This window comes from Leishmania donovani, chromosome 36, assembly GCF_000227135.1.
Source record: "Leishmania donovani BPK282A1 complete genome, chromosome 36".
In the NCBI taxonomy this organism is placed as follows: domain Eukaryota; phylum Euglenozoa; class Kinetoplastea; order Trypanosomatida; family Trypanosomatidae; genus Leishmania; species Leishmania donovani.
The window spans coordinates 1,254,377-1,280,475 of NC_018263.1; the positions used below are offsets into that span (position 1 = coordinate 1,254,377).

The 26,099-nt window shown below is 58.0% G+C and overlaps 10 protein-coding genes across 10 annotated transcripts; all 10 read right to left on the reverse strand.

Moving 5' to 3' along the window:
* Window positions 1-248: 248 nt before the first annotated feature.
* On the reverse strand, window positions 249-1,046 carry LDBPK_363230 (lipoate protein ligase, putative; the record flags this gene model as incomplete). The annotated part of the gene is made up of 1 exon (XM_003865390.1): window positions 249-1,046. One exon carries the CDS (start codon window positions 1,044-1,046, stop codon window positions 249-251), a length of 798 nt encoding a protein of 265 aa, XP_003865438.1.
* A 575-nt stretch (window positions 1,047-1,621) lies between these two features.
* LDBPK_363240 (hypothetical protein, conserved) lies at window positions 1,622-4,096 on the reverse strand (the record flags this gene model as incomplete). Its single annotated transcript, XM_003865391.1, has 1 exon — window positions 1,622-4,096. The coding sequence occupies one exon, from the start codon at window positions 4,094-4,096 to the stop codon at window positions 1,622-1,624; it is 2,475 nt and encodes an 824-aa protein (XP_003865439.1).
* Window positions 4,097-7,589: 3,493 nt separating this feature from the next.
* LDBPK_363250 (ATP synthase, putative) lies at window positions 7,590-8,240 on the reverse strand (the record flags this gene model as incomplete). Its single annotated transcript, XM_003865392.1, has 1 exon — window positions 7,590-8,240. The coding sequence occupies one exon, from the start codon at window positions 8,238-8,240 to the stop codon at window positions 7,590-7,592; it is 651 nt and encodes a 216-aa protein (XP_003865440.1).
* A 1,606-nt stretch (window positions 8,241-9,846) lies between these two features.
* LDBPK_363260 (hypothetical protein, conserved) lies at window positions 9,847-10,980 on the reverse strand (the record flags this gene model as incomplete). The annotated part of the gene is made up of 1 exon (XM_003865393.1): window positions 9,847-10,980. The coding sequence occupies one exon, from the start codon at window positions 10,978-10,980 to the stop codon at window positions 9,847-9,849; it is 1,134 nt and encodes a 377-aa protein (XP_003865441.1).
* A 919-nt stretch (window positions 10,981-11,899) lies between these two features.
* On the reverse strand, window positions 11,900-13,606 carry LDBPK_363270 (hypothetical protein, conserved; the record flags this gene model as incomplete). Its single annotated transcript, XM_003865394.1, has 1 exon — window positions 11,900-13,606. One exon carries the CDS (start codon window positions 13,604-13,606, stop codon window positions 11,900-11,902), a length of 1,707 nt encoding a protein of 568 aa, XP_003865442.1.
* Window positions 13,607-14,635: 1,029 nt separating this feature from the next.
* On the reverse strand, window positions 14,636-15,436 carry LDBPK_363280 (cyclophilin-like protein; the record flags this gene model as incomplete). Its single annotated transcript, XM_003865395.1, has 1 exon — window positions 14,636-15,436. One exon carries the CDS (start codon window positions 15,434-15,436, stop codon window positions 14,636-14,638), a length of 801 nt encoding a protein of 266 aa, XP_003865443.1.
* A 947-nt stretch (window positions 15,437-16,383) lies between these two features.
* On the reverse strand, window positions 16,384-17,133 carry LDBPK_363290 (hypothetical protein, conserved; the record flags this gene model as incomplete). The annotated part of the gene is made up of 1 exon (XM_003865396.1): window positions 16,384-17,133. The coding sequence occupies one exon, from the start codon at window positions 17,131-17,133 to the stop codon at window positions 16,384-16,386; it is 750 nt and encodes a 249-aa protein (XP_003865444.1).
* A 943-nt stretch (window positions 17,134-18,076) lies between these two features.
* On the reverse strand, window positions 18,077-19,480 carry LDBPK_363300 (ADP-ribosylation factor GTPase activating protein, putative; the record flags this gene model as incomplete). The annotated part of the gene is made up of 1 exon (XM_003865397.1): window positions 18,077-19,480. One exon carries the CDS (start codon window positions 19,478-19,480, stop codon window positions 18,077-18,079), a length of 1,404 nt encoding a protein of 467 aa, XP_003865445.1.
* An 884-nt stretch (window positions 19,481-20,364) lies between these two features.
* On the reverse strand, window positions 20,365-21,372 carry LDBPK_363310 (hypothetical protein, conserved; the record flags this gene model as incomplete). The annotated part of the gene is made up of 1 exon (XM_003865398.1): window positions 20,365-21,372. The coding sequence occupies one exon, from the start codon at window positions 21,370-21,372 to the stop codon at window positions 20,365-20,367; it is 1,008 nt and encodes a 335-aa protein (XP_003865446.1).
* A 729-nt stretch (window positions 21,373-22,101) lies between these two features.
* On the reverse strand, window positions 22,102-23,136 carry LDBPK_363320 (hypothetical protein, conserved; the record flags this gene model as incomplete). Its single annotated transcript, XM_003865399.1, has 1 exon — window positions 22,102-23,136. The coding sequence occupies one exon, from the start codon at window positions 23,134-23,136 to the stop codon at window positions 22,102-22,104; it is 1,035 nt and encodes a 344-aa protein (XP_003865447.1).
* Window positions 23,137-26,099: the final 2,963 nt, after the last annotated feature.

Sequence of the window (26,099 nt, forward strand, 5' to 3'; positions counted from 1 at the left end):
TTGGGTTGGCCCAGGGGCAGCAGCGGCGCGGGCCCCCGGGCCCGTTCGGCCCCCGCGGGGGCCGGGGGTTGGTTTTCGTGGCGGGACGGTAGGGTGGGGGGTGGAGGGGGGGTTCTCGCAAGCCGCTTTGTAAAGGATTCCTTGCTTTTTTCCGGTTTTGGGTAAGGTGTCGCGCCGGTGTTTTCACAGCCTATGCGCCAGGGCGCGGAAATTTGAGTGTTAGCGCGTGGACGCGATGTGTCCCTGCGCTAAGGCGTTAAAATGCCGGCGGCGTCTATTACGCGCTCGTGCCAGTCCGCGTCCGCGGACAAGTCCACCAGCTGCGGCGCAGCGCGGCTCGGCGGCTGGTGAAGACTTTCGATGAACTTTTGCAGCAGAACTGGCGCTGTTGCCTGCACCAGCGGTGGCGACTCGGTGATGCCGCGGTGCTGCATTTCGTTGCTGAGTGATGTGGCGCGCCGGTCCGGCAGCTCACACATAATTATGTCGTCGAAGAAGTGCAGATCGCTTGCGACGTTGAGACTGGCTCCATGCATGGAAACCCAACTCCCCAGCTGAAGCCCGATGGCGCCGAGCTTCTGCGCCGGGATGTCTTTGTACTGGTCAGCCCATACCCCAGTCTTGAATCGATGTGTTGGTATGTGGTACATTGCAGCTGTCTGAATCATTGCCTCTTCCAGTGCCCAGCTGAACCACTCAATCGGCGAGCGTGGCTTCCCCGCTGTGCAATCTTTCCACAGAAGTTGGATGTTGACGATTGGGTACATGGTGAGCTGTCCAGGGCCGTGGTAGGTGATACCGCCGCCTCGCCGCGTCTTGACGACGTCGATGCTGCAGTGCGGCGGAAGCCCGTGAGCGGTGTCACGTCGACCTACGGTGTACACAGGGGTGCTGTGTTCCACTAGGATTACGACATCCGGCAATAGCGGCAGCTTCGACTCACCGCGGCGCACACTCACTTGTCGAGCGATCTTGGCGTTGAATATCGTTTCTTGTAGGCTCAGCACACGCCGGTACTCGCGCTTGCCGATGAAAAATGCCTTCATATGGACCACAAAGGTAAGTGGAGGACTACTTTGTGTGCATGTGTGTGGGGAGGGAGGTGGTGGTTGTGTGTGTGTGTGGGGGTGGGAGGAAGAGCCGAAGTCGGTGACGATAGGGCACGAGATAGCGAGGAAGGCTGCACGGTTGCCGCTGCCCTTGGCATGGTAATATGCAGATGGGTTGACCAAAGGGCGCTGACGAAGTTATCACAGGATCAACTCTCTCCTGCATCCTTGCAGAGACACGGGAGAGCGCAGTGCGTGCGTGCTTGAGGCTGCTAGCAACCCAATGCAGCCACACAGGCAAAGCAAAGGACAGAAACGAAAAACAACGGTAGCGTGCACTTCCTCTTTCTTCCTTGCGTACATCGCGCCCAAAGACACACACTCATGCACACCCAAAATGGAATCAGCTGAAGCGATTCAACCAAAAACAAAAAAGCGAAGCGATCACGCGGTATATACATCGTGCTCTACGTGGTTCTCTGTTGCCCTCTTTGGATGAGGTGGCTGTCCTTGACGTCGTTGATCGGGGTCGAGGATATGACTGACGTGGACAGCGCACAACATTGCCTCCTCTAAAGCACATCCTCGGGCTCGGGTGTGGCGACTTCGGCGGACTTGCCGTCGTCCAGCTCCTCATCGTTGAAATCGCCCTCGGCGCTTTTTTCCTCGTCGCCGTGCTTCTTGTCCAGCCGGTTCTCATCCTCGATGAGGCGCTCAATGTAGCCGGAGAGGAAGTCCTGGAACTCATCATCGCACACGTTCTCCACGAAGTGCGCGGTGAGGGCACCGGCGCCCTGCTCGGCTACCCGCAAGCGTGCGTACCACTGACTCAGCACCATTGTGTCCTCGTTCTCATCCGTCGTGGCGAGCTCGATCACCTTGGGCAGGCCGATGATGCGCAGGATAAACTGTCCGTCCTGCGGCACGGTTGTCTTGAGCGGCGTCAGTGCATTCAGGATGAAGATGTCGTCCACGGCGAGCTCCTGGAAGGCTGCTACCGCAGTCTCGGGAACACAGTAGCAGAAGCACTCGTCCGGGTAGGCCACGGAGGCACTCAGCGCAAGGGCGGTGAAGGCAAGCGGCTGCTGATGCTTGAGAAGGGTGCCGTCCGACAGCTCCTTCAGGAACGTCTCACAGTGCGGCACCAGGCCCTTTCCCTCCTCCGGGTCACAGGAGATGAGTAGCAGCGACAGCTTGCCGTACGACAGGCTCTCCGAAGCCACCTTCTGATCTGCTGCGATGCACATCATATTGATGTCGGAGTAAGGCACTCCTTGCGCTGTCAGATACTCCGCCAGCGTCGGGAGGTCTGCCGTCGTCGACAATGCCTCGTGCACCGGCGTCGTGTTGTTCGTCAGATCCGCCATCATCGTCGTGCTCTGGGGATAGTGGAGCGGCAACGCTGCCACCGTGTTCCACACGTGCATCTCCTCCTCTGTCACCGTTACCCAGCGATTCGTGAAGATCTGATTGACGACGGACTCGTCCTGGTCACCGGTGGTGTTGACAGTGTCGGCCGGCGGCGCAGACGACGGCGCTTCGCCAAGCTCTTCGTCGTCGCCGTCCTCTGGCTCCATGGTGTCCATAGGTGGCTGCGGTGCTGAGGACGGCGGGCGCGCATCTTCCTGGAGCTCCTCGTGCTGGTTGTCATTCTCGGCCGCGCCGGGTAACGCTTGCGTGTCGTCCTCTGTGCGAGCCTCATCAGCCGGCGCGCCCGAAGCCTCTCCCACACCGCTTTCGCCATGCTCCTCTGCAGGCAGGCTTGGTGACGGCGTGGGGGACTCTGCATCTGCTGCAGCCTGCTGCCCCGGCAGCTCCTCGTAGGCGCTGTCAGCTTCATTGCCTTCAGGCTGCTGCATCGCTTGCTGCTCCACTGGGTTAGCCACTGCGGGTTCGCCGAGCTCATGGGTATCTGCGCCTGCCTCATCCGCCTCCGCCGCATCGACGGCGGGCGGCTCGACAACAGGCTCTTCGTCAGCCCCATCCGTGACCGTCTTGGGCAGCTCTTCTTTTTGCTCGTCATTGTGCGACGGCGCGCCGTGCACCGATGAAGCCGCTTCGGCGGTATCTTCCCCGGCGGGTAAGGTCTCCTGCGCTGCGTCTGCGTCCACGTCCACTTCTTCCCCACCGACCTCAGCCTCTTCGTCGCCTGCCGCCGCTTCCTCCACCGCCTCACCGGACTCAGCGGACGACGGCCTTTGAAGCGACGCCCGCGGATCCTCGTCCGCACCTTTCTCCTCTGATTCTGTTGGCTGCAGCTCTTCTGCCGGCGGAGGTGGCGGTGCAGCTGCAGTTGCTGTGGCCATCGCCCGCTTTTTTGCGACGACGGCCAAAATCGCATCCTTCACCCTCCCGCTATCGCCGACGAATGACTGCAGGTCGGCGGCTGACACTGTGGCCCCACTGGTGCTCTGCACCTCGGCCGTGATGTCAGCCAAGTCCGCCTCCGACAGCTCCGCCGCCGAGGCGCCGAGCACCGCTTGCACCGCATGCGCGAACTCGCTCGCGGCCACCTCGTTCTCCGATAGGGAGAAGTGCGACTCCCAAAACCGCAGCACATCAGCGTTCGTGACGTACTCGGAGACAGTGTTCTGCTGATTGCACAGATCACGCACGATGCGGCAGATCTTCGGGGTGTCTATACCCTCCAGCTGTGCTCGCATCCTGCCTTCCTTGTAGAAGGCGAAGAACGGCTTCGAGTGATTCTGGCGCTTCTCGAGCATCTCTTTCCAGAAGCTGACGAGGGTGTCCTTGGAGAACACCATCCCCTTCTGCTGAGGATGATGGGGCTTCATCTCATCTGGGTCCTTGAGGCTCTCCAGCACCGCATTGCACTCCACCGAGAAGAACCGCAGGTGGACCAGGTCGCCGGCGTCGGTGAAGAGACGGCGGAAGGTGTCACTGAGCGCTTTGCAGTGACCCCACTCTGCGTTGTACACATCCAGCACCGCCACACCGTGCTGGGCCTCCGAGAGCTGGAGCTCGCCTTCCAGCTGTGAGGCCGTGGCGATGTTCTTCACCACATCCTTGTGCGCTTGCGTCTGCATCGTCCTTGCGGTGCGTGCTTTCGGGATCCTTTACGATTTGCGTGTGTGTAAAGGAATTTGTCGTCCGTGCATGCAACAATCAAGGAAAGAACCGCGCAGACACCGGCACTGAAAGGAAGAGTAGCAACAACAAAACAATGAGGAGGAAAGGATAGCGATGGGGTGTGGGTGTGGGTGTGGGTGTGGGTGGTGGTGGTGGTGGTGGCTGGGAAATGGGACACACCATGAAAGCACCCCGGGCAGGACTCTCTCGCAGACAAGCACGAATGTGACCTCGAAGCGAATATCAACCAAGAGGGGGAGAGAACCGCGAAGCTAAAGAAAGAGGCACGTGCGATTGAGTCGCACCTGCCAGGAAGCGTGGTGGCCGGCAGCGCGCGTGTATGTGTGTGGCAAGAGAGGGGAGGCAAGGGGGACCATAAAGAGAACGAGACAAAGGCTTGTGTGTGTGGTGGGGAGGGGGCAGGCGTGATGGACAGAGGGAACTACATGCTCGTCCTCTCCTCCTCTCTCCGTTGCTGCTTTTCCAGCGCGCTTTGGTTGATAGCGCGACTTGCCAGGAGGATGACGCAGACGTGCGAAAAAAAAAACGACACCACAGGAGAGGAGGGAGGGAGGTTGCATCGCACACCGATGCTGAGTCAGGTACCACCGGTGACAGCGCAAGAGGGGCTGCGTGTGCCTTTACAGCTTCGGCACCATCCGAGAGACGACCCCCGGCCGAGCTTCGAATGGCTCTCGCTTTTGCGTGCACTTTTCCCTACTGAGAAGGAGACGAGAGAGAAAAGGATGCACATTCGAACGCGTCCCTCCCATTCGCTGAGGTGTGTGCGAAGCGGCTCTCGGGTCACAGACGCTCACAAGCACAGAAAAAAACTATATATATATATATAAGACGTTCGAGCCAGTGCTAATGTACATGTTGCGCAGAACAAGCGGAGGAGGGGAAGTGATGACGAGGAAGACGGTGCCCACTTCCCCGAATCACCCGCCGCCGTCTCCAACTGCGAGGGGAGGGGGGAGGGAGAAAGAGAGAGGAGGGCTATGAAGAAGGATGGAGAGCCACTCCAGAGAACAGAATACCACTTATGCACCGGCATTCCAAAAGGGTGGCTGTGCAGAGCGGCTTCCTGCGCTTCACCTGAAGCTTACCCGACGATTGTTAGCCGCTTGCCGCACCGACCTCAGTGGGCGTCTGGTGCGCGTGCTTCTTTGGCGCCACAGTGTGCACACGTCGCCGCCGTGGTGCCAACAAAGTGAGTTTGAATGGGTGGAAGAGCTATCGCCTCGTGAGAGGTGCGAGCAGGCGACGAAGTCGGCGGCGTACTAGCGACGGAGCGCGGTCGAGCTTGTGGAGTGCCTGTTGATCGTGTGGAGGGAGTGTGCGAGGTCAAGAACATGCCGACGGGGGCGAGCGGCTCAGGTGGGGCACTCACGGAGCTGTGGCAGGCTTGATCTCTGCCTTCATTATTCATCAGAGCGAATGTGGGTGGGCCGTGACTTTGGAACGGCCGCGGTGATATGAGCGGCAGCGTTGACGGCTTCGCAGGCCCCTGCGCCACAGGGTGTGGTGTGCAGTGATCTCGTTGGCATACATGAGATACATTTCCGTCGTGCGGTTCTTCTGTGGCTGTCCGTGTCGTCGAGGCCGTGACGTTGCCACTGTGAGGTAGATACTCCTCCTCCATCGTCGCCGTGCCCCATAGCGTTTGCAGATCGCTCAGTCGCGACCGTAGCGCAGAGACGGTGATGCCCTCATTTGGAGTAACGTCCATTAGAACGGATCATAGGCTACCGTGACACACACACACACACACACACACACGTCGTTAAGAGCAGCAGTGTGGTTGCTTTCATCACAGGCAACGTCTTTGTTCACGTAGAAGGTGGGAAAAACAACACAGGCGATGGACGAGAGCAATAGACGAAGGTGGATGGAGGGAGAGAGGGTCGTGGGCGGAGGCGCAGCCCCGCTTTTTTAGTAACCGGGTGATGTCATGACGGCGAACAACTCACACCAGCACTTTTATTGCGTCTTGTTTACGGCGCACTCCGGTTACATAGTGAGACGCAAGACATTGCGCTAGGTGATGGGCACTGAACGTGAACATGTCGTAACGACAAGCGCACACATCTTCGCACACCCCTTTTGAGGCCCACCTTCGTCGCATGAGAGTGAGAGAGAGAGAGAGCGGTGGCGTCAGTGGGGTTGCTGTTTTGTTTATGACCTCCCTCCCCCTTCTGCCTGAGCGAGGGTCACAACGCGTGCCACGAAGCCCATTTTCTCTTTGAGCTTTCCGTCCTCAGCACCAACGGGTGACCGCCATCGTCCACTCAACCACAAAAAAACAACATAAAGCACCTCGGCCACCCCTTCCCCTGAACACCAACACACATGAACGAAGTGCAGAAGCGCACCGCACAACACCAACGTCATCGGCCAACACACACCGACTCAAGCCGAAGAAGGAGAAGGACGAGGGGAAGGGGAAGGGGAGACGATCAAGAACCAGGGCGAGAGAGGGTGAGAGACAGGGAAGGGCCTTCATCCAGTCCAGCACACAAGGGGGTGCACACACCAGCTATATATTTCTTGGAGGGGGAGGGGGCAGCGATAGTGGAAACGGCAAGATAATCGAGGACAAAAGCAAAGAAAGGGAGATCGATATGCTGATTTCAAGCTCTTGATGCGTGTGACTCGTAAAGGGCTACGGGCACTGTGTCTTATGTCTGCCATACTCATGCACCCTTTCTATCCACTCCCCTCCCCCTCCCCCTGCACACACACACACACACACACACACACACACACGACAGCGACAAAAAACAACGAAAATACCGAAACACGCGCACACTTGGATGCAAGCCGCTCATCTCATGTGGAAAAGGGCAGAAGCAAGGGAGGGAGGCAGAGACGCGACGTGTGGAGAAGGCTTAGAGGAGGGGGAGCGAGAGGGGATGCATGGGCGAGGAATAGGGCAGAGGGAAGGGGAGGACGGAGACGAAGACGCGGAGCAACACAAGCGATGGTGCCACGTTACACAATCCAAGGCGGCTTTGAAGCCTCAAGCAGACTTCCTTCCTCCTTTTTATGGGGCTGCTTGTGTGTGCGCACGCGCGTGCAAGTGTGCGGGCCACGCTCTTTCGGCCGCTCTCCGCTGCCCCCTTTTGCTCCTCTTACTTGTCGGTTTCATATTCGATTCATTGGGAGGGAACAGACAGCTCTTCAGAGTGGTTTGGAGGTGCAGGAGAAGCACAACCAATCCCGTCGGCTTCAGGCTCCCTCCGTTCTTCACTAACCCCTTCCCTCAAACCGGCACGCTCCTCACCTGCGCTCTGCCTGTAAGTGCGCCCTCCCAATCCCTGTCTCCGCCACGCTCTCCTCGCTATATCTTTTCGAGTCTTCACTTTTCCCTTTATCGAATGGAAGTCGCGCGCACGCCCCCACTTCCTGCGTCTCCCTCGCGTGGGTCGCTCATTGCAGCCTCCTCCGTTACAGTGGCGCCTCGGGGTTGAAGAGGTGAAAGCGCACCGTGGGCAGCTGCTCATCGAAGCACGTCTTGGTGCGGTAGGACAACGTGTTGTTGCACACGACGCGGCCGTCGGTTGACTTCACCACTACGCCGCCCCACGCCTCGGCTGTGTTGAGGTAGGTCTTGCTCGTCTGGATCGAGATGGTGGCACCGGTCTTCTCCTTGTACCACCGCTCCAGCTCCGGAATCTCGCGCGCGACCTCGGCCTCGTCCTCCTTGCGGCACTGTACGACAGCGTCCGTGCGGATGGACATGAGAGACTGGTGGATGAGACGCACCAGCATCGGCTTGTACTGGGACGGGTTGTTGACCATAGCCACAATCTTCTGGCGCGTCTGCTCGTGCAGCTTCTCCATAGTCCTCGCTCGCTCCTCCATGACGCGCATGCGCTGCACCTTCGAGAAGTTGGCACGAGCCACACGGCGGTCCACATCAACCTGCTTGAGCTTCTTCTCCGCCATGGCGCGTATCTTCGCCTTCTCCGCTTCGACCAGGCGCATCTTCTCCACGTCATACTCCTCCTGCGCCGCCGCCTCGAGCTCCTCGGCCTTTTCTTGAGCCTCGCGCTCAATGAAGTCGATCATCGACTGAATTTGGCGTGCCTCGCTCATGGTTGAAGATTAGACGGACGGGTATCGGATGTATAGATGAAGGAGGGAGGGGGAGCGATGCACAGATGCCACGGAGGACGCACCAGCTCTGTTCAAGGAGTGTGTGGGAAGGTGCAATGAAGACGGAAATCACGGGGCAATGCACGCACGCGTGTGTAAGAGGGTTGCTTGGCTAGACGATAGTTGGTGATGTAACCTTGAAGGCGCGCGCGCGTGCGTGTGTGGTCGTTTGTGTGGGAGCCAAAAAAAAAAGGGAGCGAGGAGTAAGAGAGGAGGAGATGTACTCACAAGGACGGGGAGGGGAGCGCGTGGCATGGGAAAGGCCCACCAATCTGGGCGACTGGGGAGGGGGAGTCACAGAGGCGGCAACAACGCACGACACGACGGCATGAAGGCCCACCCACATCATCGCCCAACGTTCCCTGCCTCTTTCCCTCTTGAGTTTCCATGTGAGGCGTTCAAAGCGAAAGCAAAAAGGCAAACCGGTGAACACCGGCCGCGTCACACCCACACCGACACCCATCGTTTCGGTCAAACGCGCATACGAAGCAACGCCAACAACAACACGAACACAACAGTAGCAACGCGGCCTCAGCACGCCACTGCCATTGCTGAACGCGCCACGGATTAGCGGTACTGCGCCCACACCATCATAAACAGGAGCGGGGCAGTGACTGGTAGAACATGGCCGCGCCACAGTCGGAAGCGCATGCTGTGCACCGACACCAGCATCGCGTAAAAGGCCCACCCGCTGAACACCGTCAGCAGACTGCCAGACGGGACCGTGCGAAAGGGCGCCATAGCGGCACCGCTGGTGGCACCAAAGATGAGGAGGTAGTTGTGAAATGTTGTGAACCAGCGAATTCCCTCTCCACAGGAGAAGAAGACGAAGAAGCACATGCACCAGCTGGCCACCGCGTACACCCAGAACAGTGCCTCGAGAAATGCAAAGAGCATCGCGTGGGGCTCTCCTGTTCCGCTGTTGCTGCTCATACGGTCAAAGTTGTGAGGGCCCACGTATTGAGAGGAGGGAAGGGATGGGAAGGAGGATAAGCCATGTCACCGAGTAAGAGAAAAGCAGCGGCGGTGGGGTGCTGCCTGGCCGATGAGTGAGAGAGGAGAAAAGGAGGGTACACAACAGAAAAAGGACAGCGGTGACAAGCGATGCCCTCTCTCTCCCTCCACAGTCGCATGTTGTGAGACGCGTGCTACCAATCCACAGTCTCTCTCTTCGCAGAAAGAGAGAGAGGGGCAGGGTGCGTTGGCTTGACAGTGGCGCAGCAGGGTGGGCTGGGGTGCGTTGAGTAGTCTTTCACACCGCATCGCGTTCCCGCTGTCCCTTTTTTTTCCCACGCACGTCTTTGTGCGAGTAGGCGCCATTGTGCACGTTTGTTTACACGCGTTCGCTTCCTTGTGTTGCTCCCTCCTCTCTTCCGCTTCAGCGACATGCGCTGCGCTACAGTGGCGAGTAGAGTGCCGCCGACGTTCTCACCGGCGCGTGCGCTCTCGCCCTACTTGAAAGGCTCTTGCCGGCAGCCACACCATCGCATTGGGGGAAAACAAAAGCCCGACAAGCCGATGGCATGAGCGCACCCTCATCGCGCCGTTAGGTGTTCTGCACTGCGCGGTCTGCCTGCTCCAGACATATACGCTGAATGAAACCTCCGCCGCCCTTCTTGCTGCTCCTTGTGTACTTGGCGAGGATGCTTCTTCGCTGCTTCACACTGCTGCGCCAGAACGTGCGAAGTGTCTCCAAGGCAGCCTTCTCAATGGTTTCAGAGGGGAGCTGGTGCAGCACACGGCGGCCGACAAAGCGCGGCGGGTACACAGGGGACGACTCTGCAGTCTCTTGAGGGAAGGGCAGCACAGCCCCATTGACGGGGAGCACACTCGCACTGCCCACGGGCACATGCCGGTGTGCCGCAAAGAGGCCATGGAAGCTGTGCAGCAGCGGCTCGACGTTCTCGTCCAGGTGAAGGAGATCCTCCTCGTTGATGTCTGTGTCCAGCATGGCGGTGGCAGCGCCCTTCGGCAGCGCACACATTGAAGAGGCGTTGATAACGGAGAGGGACGAGGTTGCGGCGCTTCCAGACAGAGGAGGCGGAGGCGCGGCAGTGGCCGCTGGCCTTGCACCCTCCAGGCGCTGAATGTCCTCTTCTAGAAAGGTACGCGAGAAGCAGAAGTACTTGCGCACCACCGCCTCCCAGAAGCTCTTCTTCGTCTCCTTGTCCACGACTCGCTGCTGGAAGATCGCCGCTAGCACAGGAGTTTGACGCAAGACGTCATTCTCCATCTGCTCGGTAATGGGCAGCAGCTGAAACGTTTCTCGGTCGACGAGGGTCTCCAGCGCATCGAAGGCCTGCTCCACTCCGCGCTGGCCCGCCGCACTCATGATTGCGTTGAGCTCTTCTTTATCCAGGACCCCGACGTCGACGGCGGCGTGGCAGATGGTGGAGGCCACCCATTCGTCGTTGGACAGCGCCTGCTCCGCTTCCTGGGCGCGAACGATAGATTCGATGAACCCTTCTCTGTCCCGCAGAGACTCGAACTTCAGCACGTACGATTCGCCGTCCGCCACCAGCTTGGCGGCCGTGTCATCCTTGCGAGACCGCAGCAGCTGCGTCACGTTGCGTGCCGCTAAGACAAGCGGGTCCTTGACCACCGTGGCGTAGAGGAACGTGATGAGGTCTCCCTTTACCTGCACCGAGCAGTCCTCGCGATTCACCCGCACGCGTGTCATGGAGGCTGTGCGCTGCGCGCGGAGGCAACCATTCGTGGTTGGCGGCCGTGTTGAACGGGAGAGGAAGAGGCAGAAGCGGCAAGGAGAGAGAGAGAGAGAAAGCAAAGAGCAGCAAAATGGTTTGGACGGTGGGCTGAGGAGGGGAGAACCATGCGTCTGTACCACACACACACACACACACACACACACTGAAGACGTGCCGCTTTGACGGGCAGTGACATCAGGGGACTGTTGCGAGCGCCGTTGTCACCATGTAGCTTCACGTTGCTGCAGGGGCAAACAAGGAGGGGCAGGGAGGCTAAGGTGAGTGCCCACACAGAGAGAGAGGCATTGACGCTCCGTCTAACCGAAGGGGGCCCATATTCTCCTCCTGCGTATCCCTAGCGGGTGTGCTACAGACAGAGGGGTTGGGGTCGCAATGAAGCCAGTTGCAGTTGTGCCTCTCCTGTCTCCCCTCTCCCTTCTTGTGTGCCGCTTGCCTTCAAGAAGGGTGTGTGAGAGAAGAAGAGGCGAGAAAACAGAAAGACAACAAAGGGAGACGGAGCGCGCGCACAGACACACGTGCTTCCTAACCGTATGTACATAACTTGCGTGAAAGCAACTGAGGAGTTGGAGGACCGGCGTGCGCGCACACGCACACGCACGCGACAAACAACATACACACTTGCACGCATCGTTGAAAAGACACAGGAAAGTAAAAAAAAGGGGTTGAGGGTGGGGAAGCAAAGCCGAAATATGGATATGCGAGGAGGAGTCGAGTAGGTGATGGGGACGTGGGGGTGAAGGCGACGGAAAAGGTACAAATGAAAACCGAGAAGAAAGCGACTGCCGGCATCCGCAACGTCCCCCTTCACGCCCTGCCCATACCTTTCTTGTATGCATTTCTTCCCCTGTGCGCCCCTCTCTCCCTGGTGAGACTCTACATGTTGGTGGACACAGTGAAGTCTTTCACGCCACGTAGACCACGTTGGATCAGGAGGCGCTTCACAGCCTTTCGGTCTTGTGTGTCCAGCACCAGTGAGTCGGGAAGACGCACCGTCTCAGTCGGCTTGTCGTCGTACGTCACGGTGAGGAGGCGGTGCGGCTCGCCAGACAGGTAGGCAGAGGTGACGGGAATAGCCCACGACTGCTGCAGCAGCTTGCAGAAGCGCTCGTCAGACTCCTCCGCGGGCGACACATCTGCGTAGTACTCGACAAACTCGTCAAGAGTGACGGTGCCGACCTTGCACCCGACACGTCCTGGCCAGCAACTCTCGAAGTCGAGTACAGCCTCCTCGCGTTGAAGGACGCCGTTGACGACATCCGGGATTGTGGCGGCGTTGAGACGGAAAAGACTGTGCATATCCTTGAACTCAACAGATCCCCGTCCCTCAATGCTCAGCTGCTGGTACGCGTAGATGACCGCCTGCATGCGGGCCAGCGGCATTGTGCCGCGCAACTCGGCCAGGAAGTCCTGTGCGCACACGACGTTGTTGCCGGTTGTGTCGAAGTGCCTCATGAGTACATCCATCTCGATAGGACTCAGAAGGACACCAAGTCGAGCAATCGCCTTGCGAAGCTCGTTGCGGTCAAGGAAGCGACGTTGCCGCTGCTCGTTGCACGCCACGCCGAGGGCGATGGAGAGGGAGCGAAAGCCAATGCGTCCACCAATCTCTAGGGCACCCTGACGAATGCGCTCCATCAACGCCATCACACCAGTGCCAGCTGTCATTGTGAGCATGGCCGATGCCCTGCTTTGGTGCCTGGAGGACGTTCTTGGCCTCATGAGCACTGCATCCGTACCATCACCGCCAGAGAAGTAGAAGACGTTCTCCGGCTTCACCACGACCGCCCCCCGAGAGCGAGAGCAGTAGTCCGTGGTGTAGCCGCACGTGACGGCGTACTCCATGCCGTACGACGTGGCCACGCGCTCACCGTTGCAGGCGAGAGGCAGGTTTGTGAGGGAGTGCAGAAGCACCACGCCGTCGCCAACCTTCACAGGGAAACCGAAGTGCACATCGTCGCGCACCGTGCCGGCGCGGCTCACTACAAACACGTTGTCTGCGCAGGCGTTGAGAGCGGCCACGGTGCACTGCACCTCAGACGAGCGAAGGCCGGATGACAGGGAGGACTGCACGTACAGGAAGCCCTCGGCGCTCACGTTTTCGTTAGCGATGCGAACTCGCTGGCCGTAGTGCAGCACATCTGAGCTGTTGCGGTTGTAGCTGTGGTTGTGCTCGTCTTTGCACCGCAGCAGAGTCCAGGTGGATCGCACCTGCGGGCCAGGGGCCAAAGAACCAGACAGGGTGTACTGCTGCGACTGGGAGGAGGCACCACCGCCAGTCATTAGGTCTAAAGCCAGAACAGCCTGCGTCTTGTCGTTCACCAACAAGTAGGGGTGCCCTATGCGCACATCATCTCCCTTAAATGCAACGACAGTGGTCGGCTCTTCCAGCTGACTCGCGAGCATCGAACGCGCTACGGCGTTTGTTGCCGCCTTCTCGGGGTGCTCCACTGCGGCATGTCGTTGCGCCTTGTACAGCTTCAGCTGATCCTCGCGGAGGGCAATGTCCTCGAACCAGTTGCCCACCAGTACCCCACGGGAGTACTGCGGAGCGTTGGAGTACGCCATGCCAAAGCCCGCCATAGGAAAACGATAACGGCGCAGGCAGGCAGGCACAACGTGTGTTTTCGCCCCCTTTTGTGTGTGGGTGTGGATGTGGGTGTGTGGGTCACTTGAGAAGCGAAGGAGATGAAGGTGGAAGCAAGCAAAGGACCGCGCAACGATCTACCCGTACTTTCACGCGTGTGCTCGAGGGGTGGTTTGAGATGGACGCCAACAACGAACACACCGACACACACACGTATGGCAAGAGGGAGGGAGGGAGGGAGAGGCAAGTAGTGTGCGCACACCGTTGGCACATGCATACGCAAGCAAGCAGATATGAACAGGCCGTTTTTTTTTTCAAGGACGCAAATACCTCGATAGTACTCTTTCTCTACCTCTTTCTCCGCCTTCTCGGGCTCTGTCGGCGTTGGCATTGTGTTGCATGCGAGCGGTCGGAGAAGGGAGGGGACCAAGTGGCGCAGAACGAGGCATACGTCAAAGTGGGAGGAGGATAGCGGGGGAGGAGGGACTACAATGGCATGAGGAAGAAAATGACATGAGCTGGAGTTGCGGCAGCAGCAGACGACGCTGATGGTGATATGCAGTGCGTGACCTTTCACCAAGCGTGCGCACACCCTTTACTGCTCTTGACAAGAGCGAGTAGTCTTCCACTGGTGCTGATGCTGCTGTCGCCTTTAGATGGGGCATGCGCTTCGCCTGGGACGCGCGCCCGCTGCACGTCCATTCCATTTCTGAGTACGTAAAGATGCCTGTGAGCCATACGATGGAAGGGAGAGGGAGAGGAGCCAAACAAACACACAAAAAGGAGAAGAACTCCAACAACCAACGCACGCGCACACACAAACTCCCCGCCACATACTCCCAGACGCCAGCGGAGGGGGGGGGGCGCTACAGGCTGCCTTGCCTTGGTTCCACACGCGCCCTTCCAACCTTGTGAGTAGAATAGAAGCAAGAACAGCAACAACAACAGTGACACTCTTCAGCGCGTACGCTTCCAGTGAGGGGGGAGGGGGTAACTCTTTCTCTTCGGCCCCCTCGTGTTCTCTTTTAGAGCTTGCCGCACTCGACCACTACAACCCGCTCCGTTGGCTCGCCGGCGGCCGTCAGCGGGATGGCCTCAATGGCCTTCACCACAGCCCATCCGTCCACGACGCGGCCGAAACAAATGCACGTGCCGTTCAGGTGCGGCGCCTTGTCAGCCGTCAGGATAAAAAACTGCGACCCATTCAAGTGCGGCGCACTTACGGCGGTGCCTAAGAGACCCATTCGATCGAACTTGGACGCCTTTACCTCTTCCGGCGCATCAAAAAATTCGCCGTAGATGGAAAGCTGACCCGTCCCTTGACCAGACACGATATCGCCGCCTTGCACGAGATAGCCTTTGCACACGCGGTGCACCGTCGTGTTGCGGTACGTCAACTGCGGCAGAAACTGGTCTCGGAAGGATGGCTCACCGATCCCGTCGATGCTGGAGACCTGCGGCAGCACATTTTCTCCTGTGCACAGCTTCAGAAAGTTCTCCGAAGCAATAGGGCACTTCTTCGTGAAAAGCTCGAAGGTCACACGGTGCGGGGGCTGGCTGCCAATGGCGATGTCCATGAACGCGTGCCCCGCCCCAGCCGCCCATCTGATTGTAGATCGCGTAAACATTGCCGTCGTCCACTCTACCAGCAGCGAGGTGACGGCGCGGACGTAAAAATCAACAGCATCCGTGCACGTGGTGCACAAGTAAATGGGGGTGGGTGGGTGGTGAAAGGAGTGAGTAGGCGAGGGTGGCGGCCGTACCTCAAAGATGGGGCGAAACGAGGCAGGAGGGTGAGAATGTGGAGCGAGAACCCCGACATGCATAGACACCAACGCCAGAGCGGCGAAGGCGAGACGTGATGGCGGCGGGGCGGGTGCTGAGAGCAGTCGAAGGGTGGATGCCGGGAAAGAGAAAGAGGCGACCGAGAGATTCGCAAAGCGGTTGCACGACACCTACTTCATGAATGCTGCTCACGAAGAGCAGCGTGCTAGACCGCTTTCGTTCGATCCAGTTCTCGGCTTTGAGGCCCATCTATCGCGAATTCCTCACCAACCTCCCCAGGCGCGTACAGACGCAGGCGCACATGGCGACGTAGACGTGGCGATGCGAGGATGCTGCGCCGGCAAAAGACGCCCTCGTCATAAACATCGCCCATACAACATATATATATATATATGTTGTGTTTTGCGTTGGGCGCACATTTTGCTACAGCACAACCGCGTCTCGCGAGGTCGCTCTCCAAAGTTGTGACACGCATTACAACGTTGGGCGCCGCGGAAACAAAACGAAAAGAAGAAACAACAACAAAGAATATATATGTATAGATAGATCGATACGCGACGGTCGCCATAGGCGACGCGATATTTCCCTTGCTGGTCGCGTGTGCGCGTGCGTGTGTCTATGAGCAACCCCCCTCCTTTCGCGGAGGAGCGAATTGCTTGCTTCTATGGATGCGAGGGTGGCGGTGGCGATGGCACGGCGACAGGATCTCCCATCGAGGCTATACACACTCAGCATATATCGTGCATACATACGCGACAGGTGACGCTGACACACGGAGAGAGGGAGGGGCAGGGGTGAGATGAAGTGCCGCAGTTGGCGATTCTATAGCATCGCACGTTTGGCGTTGTGTGGGCGTGTGCGCATGTTCCTCGACAGCAGCGGCGACCGTACCGAAAAGCAACAACAGCCGTCAAGGCTCTATGAGTAGGCAGAGTCCATTGGATGCCGTAAAGCAACGCGGAGAGAAGAGAAGCGATGAACTAGAATCTCAGATCACCTCGACCGGGTACAGCCCCGGTTCTTCCTCCAGCGTAGAAAGAGCGAGGCCGTCCTGCAGGAGGCGCTCGACCGCGTCCTCGTCAGCGCTGAAGAGGTCCCAGCCCGGCTCGCCCAGGACTTCCCGCCAGTTGTCCCACTCGCAGTACTCGCTGGCGATGAGGCAGTGCTGCGGCTTCAGAGCAGCCACGTCGCTGCTGTGCAACCGTTGAAGCTCAGCAAGGGTGTGCGCGTACACCGGAAACGCCGGTGACGCATCGTTCAGCTTCCAACCAATCAAATGGCTTGTGTGGAGCAGCAGTGGCATCGACTTTTGCACTGGTCGGAATTGCGAAGATGACGAGTGTGTTTCGGTGGCCACGGGTGGTATCGTCGCAAAGCCGCGCCGCTGCAAGTAGGAAGCTAGAAGGCGAGTCTTCTTTGAGCACGGGGCAGACACCGGCGATGATGCGGCGGCAGGCAGGCCGGCCCACGGAACCCGGTTGCCTGGCCTAAGACTGACTCCCGCGATCCCGCTCGGCCGCTTGGCGAGGAGTAGCACATATGACGGATCGCAGGACGCTCGCATGAGTCGCGGCATTGCTGTCACCTGCACCGCCTCGGAGGCAGACCTGAAGGATAGCGATGTTGGCCGCACTAAACACGATGACGATGAGGAGGTAGTCTCCACCCTGTGACGGAGGTGATGGTGGCCGAGCTGGAGAATGGACTTTATGGCCCACTGCGTGTCGACGGAGGCCATTTTATCGAGTCTGCTGTATGGATCTTATGGTTCTTTTCTAGAGTGGTGCGTGCAGTGCGTCTAACGATTAGGACACGAAAAGCCAAAAAAAAAAAACAAGGAAAAAGAGCGAAGTGCAGCCGCGTCGCTCGCTCTTCCGACAGCCGAGTGAGAGATAAATGATTCTGTGCGGCAGAAAATGGTGAGAGGCAGAGCGGTGCACGTATGGGCGTGTGTGCGAATGTGGGAAGAGGGTAGAAGACTGTATGCGATTGTGCTTTGCGTGGTGCTGTTGCGTGAATCGGAACGCGACGGGTTGCTGTTTTTATGGCGTGGGGGTGGGGCCGCATTCTTAATTTGAGGAAAGAGCGAGAGAGAAGCGAGCATGCTAGTTAAGGTGGGGGCCCAGAATGCATGCGGGCCACATCTGTGGAGGGAACACGGCGACAAATGACAGCTCCATGGAATGAGCAAACAACCAACGCACACCCCGTCCGTTGGAGCCAATCGCAAGGGAGAGCGAGGGTTTCGGGAGCAGCTGCAAATCAAGGAAGGCCTACTCATCCAACTCTCGTGCACAGTCGCCCATACTGTCTGCGCCCCAGCAGAGGATGACAAAGGCAAACAAAAAGCACCAAGAGCTCGCACGCGTCCTGCGTGCGAGCGGTTATCCATGAAGTTGACTCGCCCCTCTGCCGTGTGCCGCCGCTCATGATTTTACGCTCTAAAGACTCAGCGCCTATTCGTGGACGCGGAGACATGCATGTGCAGAGCGGTGAGAGAATAAGAAGCGAGACAAGGAGAGCGAGGCGAGTCGCCCTTCTCACGCTCTCCTCCCTCCTCTTAGCATGCAACTGGAAAACCGCGTCATCAAACCGACGCCGGAAGAGCAGTCCCGAATGCACGAGCGCCGGTATAGTCCCGCACTATGTCAGGGGCTCTTTCGCTCAAATAGAGTAGAGAATCACTGCCACGGCGGCTGAGGGTTCTGCGGCCCGTCATTCTGCTGCTTCGTCACCGACAAGACGACGATGCGATTGTGGTTGGGGATGGAAGACGCGTTTGACGACAGGGACGCACCCCAACCTTCCTGCGGAGGCGGTAGATTGCTCGCAAAAGGCGACGGCTGGTAAGCCTGGGCCGGTGCACCGTTCGCGGAGGGGTAGGCGGTGGCGCCTGGTGCGCCGCTCTTGAAGTTGTAGCTCTGTGGCTGGGCGGGCGCAGCGTACGGGGCCGCGCTCCCGGAAGAGCCGAGAAACCCTATCATATGCTGCTGTTGCTGTTGCAGCTGTGCCGGCGCGGGTTGACCCCAAGTGAACGGCTGCGGTTGCTGCTGCTGGTACGGGTAGGGATTCGCCGCAGGTGCGGATGGTGCGGCAAAATCGAACGTCGATGCGTGCTGACTTCCTACACATGGCGCGCACACCATCGGGCCACTTGCAGCGTAGGGAGTCGGCTGCGCTTGCTGCTGCTGCTGGTACGGCAGCTGTGAGGACTGCAGCTGCGTAGGTGCCATCATGCTGCTCTGGGGGCCTTGAGTGAAGTTGTACATGCCGCCATCAGTAGGATAGCTCATCGACTGCTGTTGCTGTTGTTGCTGTGGATGAGGAGCGCTATATCCACCTGCTGGCTGCACCACTGGCGGCGGCACTCCAGCAAACAAGTCAGCCACGATACTGGTTACTGTTGCGGGCTGCTGCGGCGCTGGAGGAGCAGGGGCGTGCAAGGTAGTCATTGGTGGTGGTGGTGCTGCTGCATGCGCTGTAGGTTGCGGTGTCGACGAAGACTGCACTGATGCAGAGAACAGGCTGTCGAAGGCGTCCTCTTGCGGCGGTCGCGCGGGATTCGTCGGTGCCGAAACGGGCCCGGGTTGCGCCGTGGGTGCCTCTGGAATTGAAGCGAGAGAGGACTCTGCAGGCCTCGTCACGGACAAAGGTGGTGGCGCCTGTGAAGGCTGTTCCCTTGCGTGCTCCCACGAGTCTTGCAAAGCGGAGAGCTCCTGCGCATTCAAAAACCGCCGTTCTTCGAAGACCACGCGCACGTGGTCTTTCAGCGCCATCACGTCACCGGAGCGAGGGAGCTGGTTGTGAAAGGTGCTCAACCATACCTTGAGGGCCCGGTCGTTGCCGGCTACGGAGAAACGGGCGATCTCGTCATCCGTAAACTCACTCATCGTGATCCCCTTCACCTTGTGCTGAAAGGAGCGGTGCACGGCGCTGCAGCCGGAGCAGACAAGAATGCCAAAATCTGAGACTACGTACAGCGGACCTCGCATGCCGCAATCAAAACAGCTCTTGTTGCCACCATTCTGGCTGAGCTTCCGCAGCACCTCCTTGTGCCGCTCCGACTTGCGCTGTCGAATATTCATCCTTGCTTTTTGAAAGACACTGGTGACTTTTCGTTTTTTTTTTATTTTATTACTTCTCAGCGCTACGTGTGCAGGTCTTCTGCCCCACTAAAGGCGCTGCAATGCTGCCGTGAACGACGTCGCGGAAATAAAAAAGTATGCATCCGAGGGTGTCGACAAGGATGACGAAAGCGGTGCCAGTGGTGATACTCACCGGGCTCTTTGCTTTGGCGCCCGCGCTTTTCTGAGTAGACTACCGAAGCTGATCGGTGAAGGCGCACGGAGAAGTTGCTATTGCGAGGTGAGGAGGGGGTGGGTAAGGGCGAGGGTGGATGCGCGTACGTGCGTTGTTGTGGATACAGAGAGAGAGAGGGAGACGGTAGAGTGACAAATAATGCGCGTCAAAGAGATCTACAGCACCACAAGAGTCAGAGACAGATCCCGTTCGAGAGTGCAGCAGCGTGCGGCGCCTGTGAGAGCTGTGCCTCGATGGCGTTCGAGCATACGTGACGGACGACCTTCCTCTTTAAAGAGGTCCCACCGGTGACGTGCGGGGTCCGAAGCTTGTCACGCGAAACGAACAAAGTGCTCTCAACATCAACGAAAAACCTCCGTCATACACGGAGGTTTCCTCGTCTTTCAATGCAGCGGCGTTCAAGACCTCTGTGCCTCCCACTTCTTCCTCTGATCAGCCCCACCAAATGCACATACACACACACCGTGGGATGATACACGGGAGGCAAAGGTTCGATAGACCCCCTCGCTCTACCTCACTCACAGTGCACGGAATCCTGTCCGCACCGGACACGAGAGGAGCAAGAACAATATGCAAAAAAAAAACGAGTGCACCATTACAGTGTATGTAGCCGTGTGTGTGCGTGCGTGCTTGACCGCTGCTCCACGACTCAATGGTCTGCGGCATCTGTGGAGTGGGCGGTCGAGGGTGAAGGCAGGGTTGCGGGCCCGAAAACGGTGGTGCTCGCCTTTTCTTCCTCTCTGGCGAGCACACGCCAGTGAGGACTCGCGCTCTTCTTCACCCACTGAAAGTCGTCCACCTTGACGTAGTTCTGCTCCGTCCGCGCTGTATCTTCGATTTCGCCGACCCTAGAAACCCACTCTGCATGGGTGGCGTACGTCTTTCCATCCTCCGTGCACGAGCTCAGCAGGCCCACCCAGCACCGATACGGCCCGAAACGCATTGCATCACATTCTTCAATGATCGGAGTAGACGCGCACCACGCGTAGAGATCGAGGTTTGTGCAGCCCTTCAGTCGCAGCTGATGACACGCCACGTATACACGGCAATTTGTGCAGTTTGATAGAAAGGCGGACCCGGCAATAGGAAGGCAGTAGATGGCACACTCCGCGCAGCCGTTGATGAAGACGCCCCTCGAATGACTGATGAAGAGGTCCGTGCCCGTGGACGGCCCGTAGACATTGCCAAAGCCGTTGGTGCTGCTAACAGTCCCTGCAACCGGCACGGTAGCCGTCGCAGTCGCTTCGTTCGTATCGGATATACCCGTCAGGGACAATGAGGGAGTGGCGGGCTCGGCATCGGACGTCGGCTTCGCCTTGAGGCGTGAGGAGAACTTGAACTTCTTTGGCGCTGCGCTGCTGTGCTTTTCATCCACGCGTTGCTGCAGACGAGCGAGAATCACGTTTGCCTTCGCCATCTCGTGCGCGGTAAGAGAGATGCTATTTGACGTGTCCTGCACCAGTGTCCGTAGTGCGTCGATGCGCTGCTGCGACTCTGTCACGTTGCCCTCCTGAAGGAGCTGCGTGACCTCCGCTTCCAGCAGCTCGGCCTCCGCCTCGTACTGCTGGCGCTGCAGCGTGATGGCCCCAGTTTCCTTCGAGCGCTGTCGCCGCTGCTCCTCGCGCTCCTGGCGCAGCTTGAGGAACTTCGCCTCCATTGCGCTGTAGCGATTTTACAGCGTGAATGCTCGATTGTAGACGAAAGAAGTATCGTCGCTCCTGGAGAGGGGAGTATGGGAGGGAGCGAAGGAGAAAGGGCCCGGGAATGCGGAGGTGCGTGGGCGAGGAAAAGGACAGAGGCAACGGGAACGAGAAAGGCGTGCACACGGTGAATTTCAACAGCTGCATCGATGCTGATGCGCGCGCAGGCGCGGAAACGTGGCGGGGCGGCGTCTCGCGAGAATGGACGTATGTAGCGAAACACGCGTGTCCCTTGAACTTCCCTGTACGCAGAACCTGCACGAAAAAAAAAATACATGACAGCCAACATACTTCGGATTGCGCAAGTGCTCGCGCGTGCGTTCATGTGTGACACCATCTGCGGCACAAGACGGTGCACGTCGTCGAATGACGTCGTAGCGGCGATGAGCCGACGAGAACAAGAAAAGGAAAAGCTCCAACACTGTAATACAGTCCGCTAAGACGCGAACGCTTGCCCAGCGTGCTGGAGAAGGAGGACGCAAAAGGGAAGAGGAGATAGAGAGAGAGCACGCCTCCACAATGCACCACATCGCCGGAAGGACACGAAACCCTTGTCGACAGCCGCGTGCCCTCACCCGACCAACATGATCGTTGCTGGGCTTTCTCTCTCTCTATATGTGCGTGTGTGTGTGTGCATGCACCTCCCTTGTTGCTGTAGCATCTGCCTCGCTCCCCTCCCCTGACATCTACTTGGTCGCCTTCAGATACTTGGCAAAGATGTCCCGCAGCTTCTCCTCGTCTAGTTTCTTGCCGAGCACCAACGCGCGTGTGCAGCCGAATGGCACACTCTGCCCCACCATTGGCGTTACATCAAAGAGGTCACCAATGCTTTGGAGTTGCAGGAGGCTGTATTGCCCATCCTCGCAGCACCATATCGCGGCCTTGCACCTCACTACCTCGAAGCCGTACTCCCCACAGCGGTAGAGGAGGTCGCTGCCGATGGCGTGCACGTCGCGGCACGAGCTGACTGCGAGGGCGCGCTCTGCTTCAAAGAACTCCAGTGACACCGCACTGATGGAGGAGTGATGGTGTTCGTGAAGATGCACCAGCTCGGTTGCCGCGCGGGTGGTGTCGATAAACAGAATGTCCCGCACGTTGGGCACGCGCGAGTGATCGCTCCGGATGACGGTGGCCACAGGGTTGATCTCCCGCACCGCTGAGAGAGCCGCTTTTTGCTGGGCTTCAGTGGCAATGTCGCATTTGTTGAGCACCACCTTGTCCGCCATCAGAATCTGCCGCTCCGCCTCCTGCATCACGTCTTCGTCGTGCAGGTACATGCAAATGTTTACCGCGTCAACCAGGGTCACGATGCCAGACAGGTAAAGGTGGCCGCAGAGCGCCAAATCCTGCCAGAACATTGCCGCGATCGGCCCAGGGTCCGCAAGCCCGGACGTCTCCACAAGAATTAAATCGAACGTGCCTCTGCGCTCCATTAGCGACTCTAGGGCCTTCACCGTCTGCGTCTGGGCGGTGCAACACATGCACCCATTGCTCAGCTCCAGCCACTCATCATCCGGCTTCTCGGAGCTCTTCAGCGTCAGACCCTTCTCGATGGTCTTGCCGAACTCGAACTCGTTCACAATGACGGCAATGCGCATGTTATGATCCGCCGACAGGATGTAGTGCAACAGCGTCGTCTTGCCGCTGCCGAGAAATCCTGTGAGGACGGTCACCGGCACGCGGGCCGAGATCAGCTCCGGGCATTCATCATCGCTACTCATTCTTACCTAGAGGAAAAAGGGCGAGAGAGAGTCGGGAGCGGGATGGGAAGTGCGGGCGAAGCCGTGGGAAACACCCAAGTGAAAGGCGCCTCCAAGGAAATGTCGGTCGACTCGCCGGTTCTTCGTTCGCGCATGAGTGAATGCGATCGAAGGGGAGGGGGTGGCGGAGTGGTAGAGGACGGCGGGAGAGAGAGAGAGAGGAGAAAGGCTGGTGCATGTAGTCGCCAGAGAAACCGGCGGAGCAGGGGCGGCTTTGCTTCCTTGGCTACCCCGCTCGCAGCAGCGGCAGCCGCTGCTGCGCTTGCTCTTCATTGTGCTAGCAGCTCACAAGAAATTTTTGAAACAGGCGTGGCCTACAGAGCTGTGCTAAGGGGGAGAGAGGCGTTTGCGCTAAGCGGCCGCACCCATACGCAAACCACTGAAGAGCGTGTGGGTGCGGATGCGGTCTCTGACACGCGCACCGTTTCGTATACCAGCCACTCATTTATTCCGCCACTCATCGTTCCCACTGCAGACAAGCGACTCGGGAGGTTTTCTCTTATGGTTGACGAGGTTCCAACGGATACATATCCAAACAGACACACACACACACACACGTGAGGAAAAAAAAAGACAGTCTTCACGGGCGACTTGATGGGTGGAAGAGGGGACAAAAAGCGAGCAAAAAAAAAACGTGGAGACTGCTGGCGCTCATGATAGTTGCACACGGTTTTCAGCATTCTGCGAACATTTAGGCGAACACATTTCCCCCGCGCCTTTGCTACGCTCGCGGGTCTCGTGCATCCGCTCAGAAGACTTCTGGGCAGACCCACAAAAACGTCCCGTTAACGGCGATGGGAGTAGCATCGCTTGGACTCTGGTGGAGCAGAGCTCCAACATGTTTTTGTGTGGAGGAGAGCACACGCAGGCATTACGCTACTTGCGAGACGGGCCGTCACACATTCTTGAGCCGTCGCAGGTGTGCTTACACATATTGGTGAGGGGGGAGGAAGGGGGAGGAGGGGGGTCTCTCTTGTTGCGCAGTCCGCGTAGACTGCCACCCGCACAAAACCGCCGAGGGCGCAGCGAGCTGTCGGCGTGCCAGCTTCCTCACAAAACCGGGAGCTGGGAGGCCGCATGGTGACACGTTGACGACAACGCAATGCAGAGGGAAATGCAAAACGAACAGTAAAGGAGAATGTAAGAACTGCACTGAAACCGTGATGAAGCAATGGAAAAGTAGCGTACAGGATTAGACACTGCGGATGAAGAACTCATGGCCGCACGTGAGGGTGTAACGAGCAGCATGGACAACGTCCAAGGGCACCTGTCGTGCTGTCGTGCCAAAGAGAGCGAGCATCCTCTCTGCTTTTCAGCCCTTTGGCGCGTTTTCATCCGTAGCTTCCCGCTGCCAACAAGGGAAAACGCGATGCGCTCATGATGCCGTCGCGTCGTCGTTTGCGCTTCAGATGAAAGGGGCTGGAAAAGACGAAGGGGAACGTCGACTAAATACAGGCAGAAGGAAAAAAAGAGAGTAGGCGAGGGGGCAGGCTTTCTTCGAAAACATTATTGGTGGGGCGCTTACGTTTGCGGAGCGACAGGACTTCACCATCTCGAGAGACCCTTGTTGCTTGCTCAGAGGTGTAAACAGAAGATGGGAGAAGAGGGGGCGCGAGGGGACAAAAAGTTCCAGTCCCACTCACGTGTACCCACATGGCTCCGTGCGCACAATCCTACCTTGCTTTCGTCCCGGCCTCGTTGTTCACGTTCACAAGCACGTAATGATGTGCGCTTCGCTTTGTGCGATCTTCGCTTGCGTTTTATTCAAACGTTGCTCGGCACGCTTTCATTGCTCACCGTTGGACTTTGCGCCTACATGCGTACACCCTCACGCACGAAAAAAAAAAAAAACAGGTCAAGCACGAGGTGTAGACGAGTTCCACTGGAGAGAGAGAGGAATATGGGGGCCAACCAAAGCCAAAATCGAACTAAGGACTCGACGACATCACATGCATCCATGCAGTAATGGGGAGTTCACACATGCGCGCAGTACACAATTGCTATTACTATTTCCTCACCTTCTCCGGTTCACTGGAGTCGGTGCTCGTGTGCGTGTGCGTGCGTGTGCATGTGTATGCAAGGCGGGGGGGGTGAGGAGCGCAAAATGAACTTTCCTAGGCACGAGTGAGGCTGGTAAGTATGCGCGGACAGATGCGAAAACACACACAAAGTAATGCATATATATATATATATGTATATAAGGTGTGCCGTGGCCGCGGGAGAGGGCAGGAGAGAAGGTGTCGAGGCGAAACCGAGAAACCAAACAGAGCTCGACCTCCTCACAAAGACACTTCCCCCAGACACACATACACACACGCTCACTATAAAAAAGAAGTCGCCGGGGAGCTCTTCACCGTCTCTGCGTACGTACGCACGTGTGTGTGTGTTCCCTAATCGCCCTTGAATTTAGTCATATATTTTAACCTGTACACACAACACTGCTACCCACAAATGCTATAATCTCAGGTGAGCGCCGTAAGACAGGAAGAAGAAAGCGGGCATGATCAACTGCGAGGTTTCCGTGCCTCTGCTTCTCCGTGTGTCCGCAGCACTGGAGGGGTGGGGGTGGGGGTTAAAAGTCTACGCGGCATGTACCTTAACCCACAGACGCACTCATACACAAAATGATTTTGTCGCACTTCTTCGTTTTCTCAGTTATATGCATGACACCATTATATATCTACCTATAGGACACAACAAACGGCTGGAATGAGCGGGTATTTGGAGAACGAACAAAAAAGGAAAAACGGCGTGAGCGTAGGAGGAAACAACAAGGGCACACGAAAAAAAAAACAGCTGAGGAATACAGGACGGCAAAGAGACCCTGAGGAAGAGAGGAGGTAGCGAAGGGAGGAGCGTGAGGGTGAGGGATGGAGTGGTGGTGAGGAGGCGAACACGTAAGCACACGTACCCACACAGAGAGA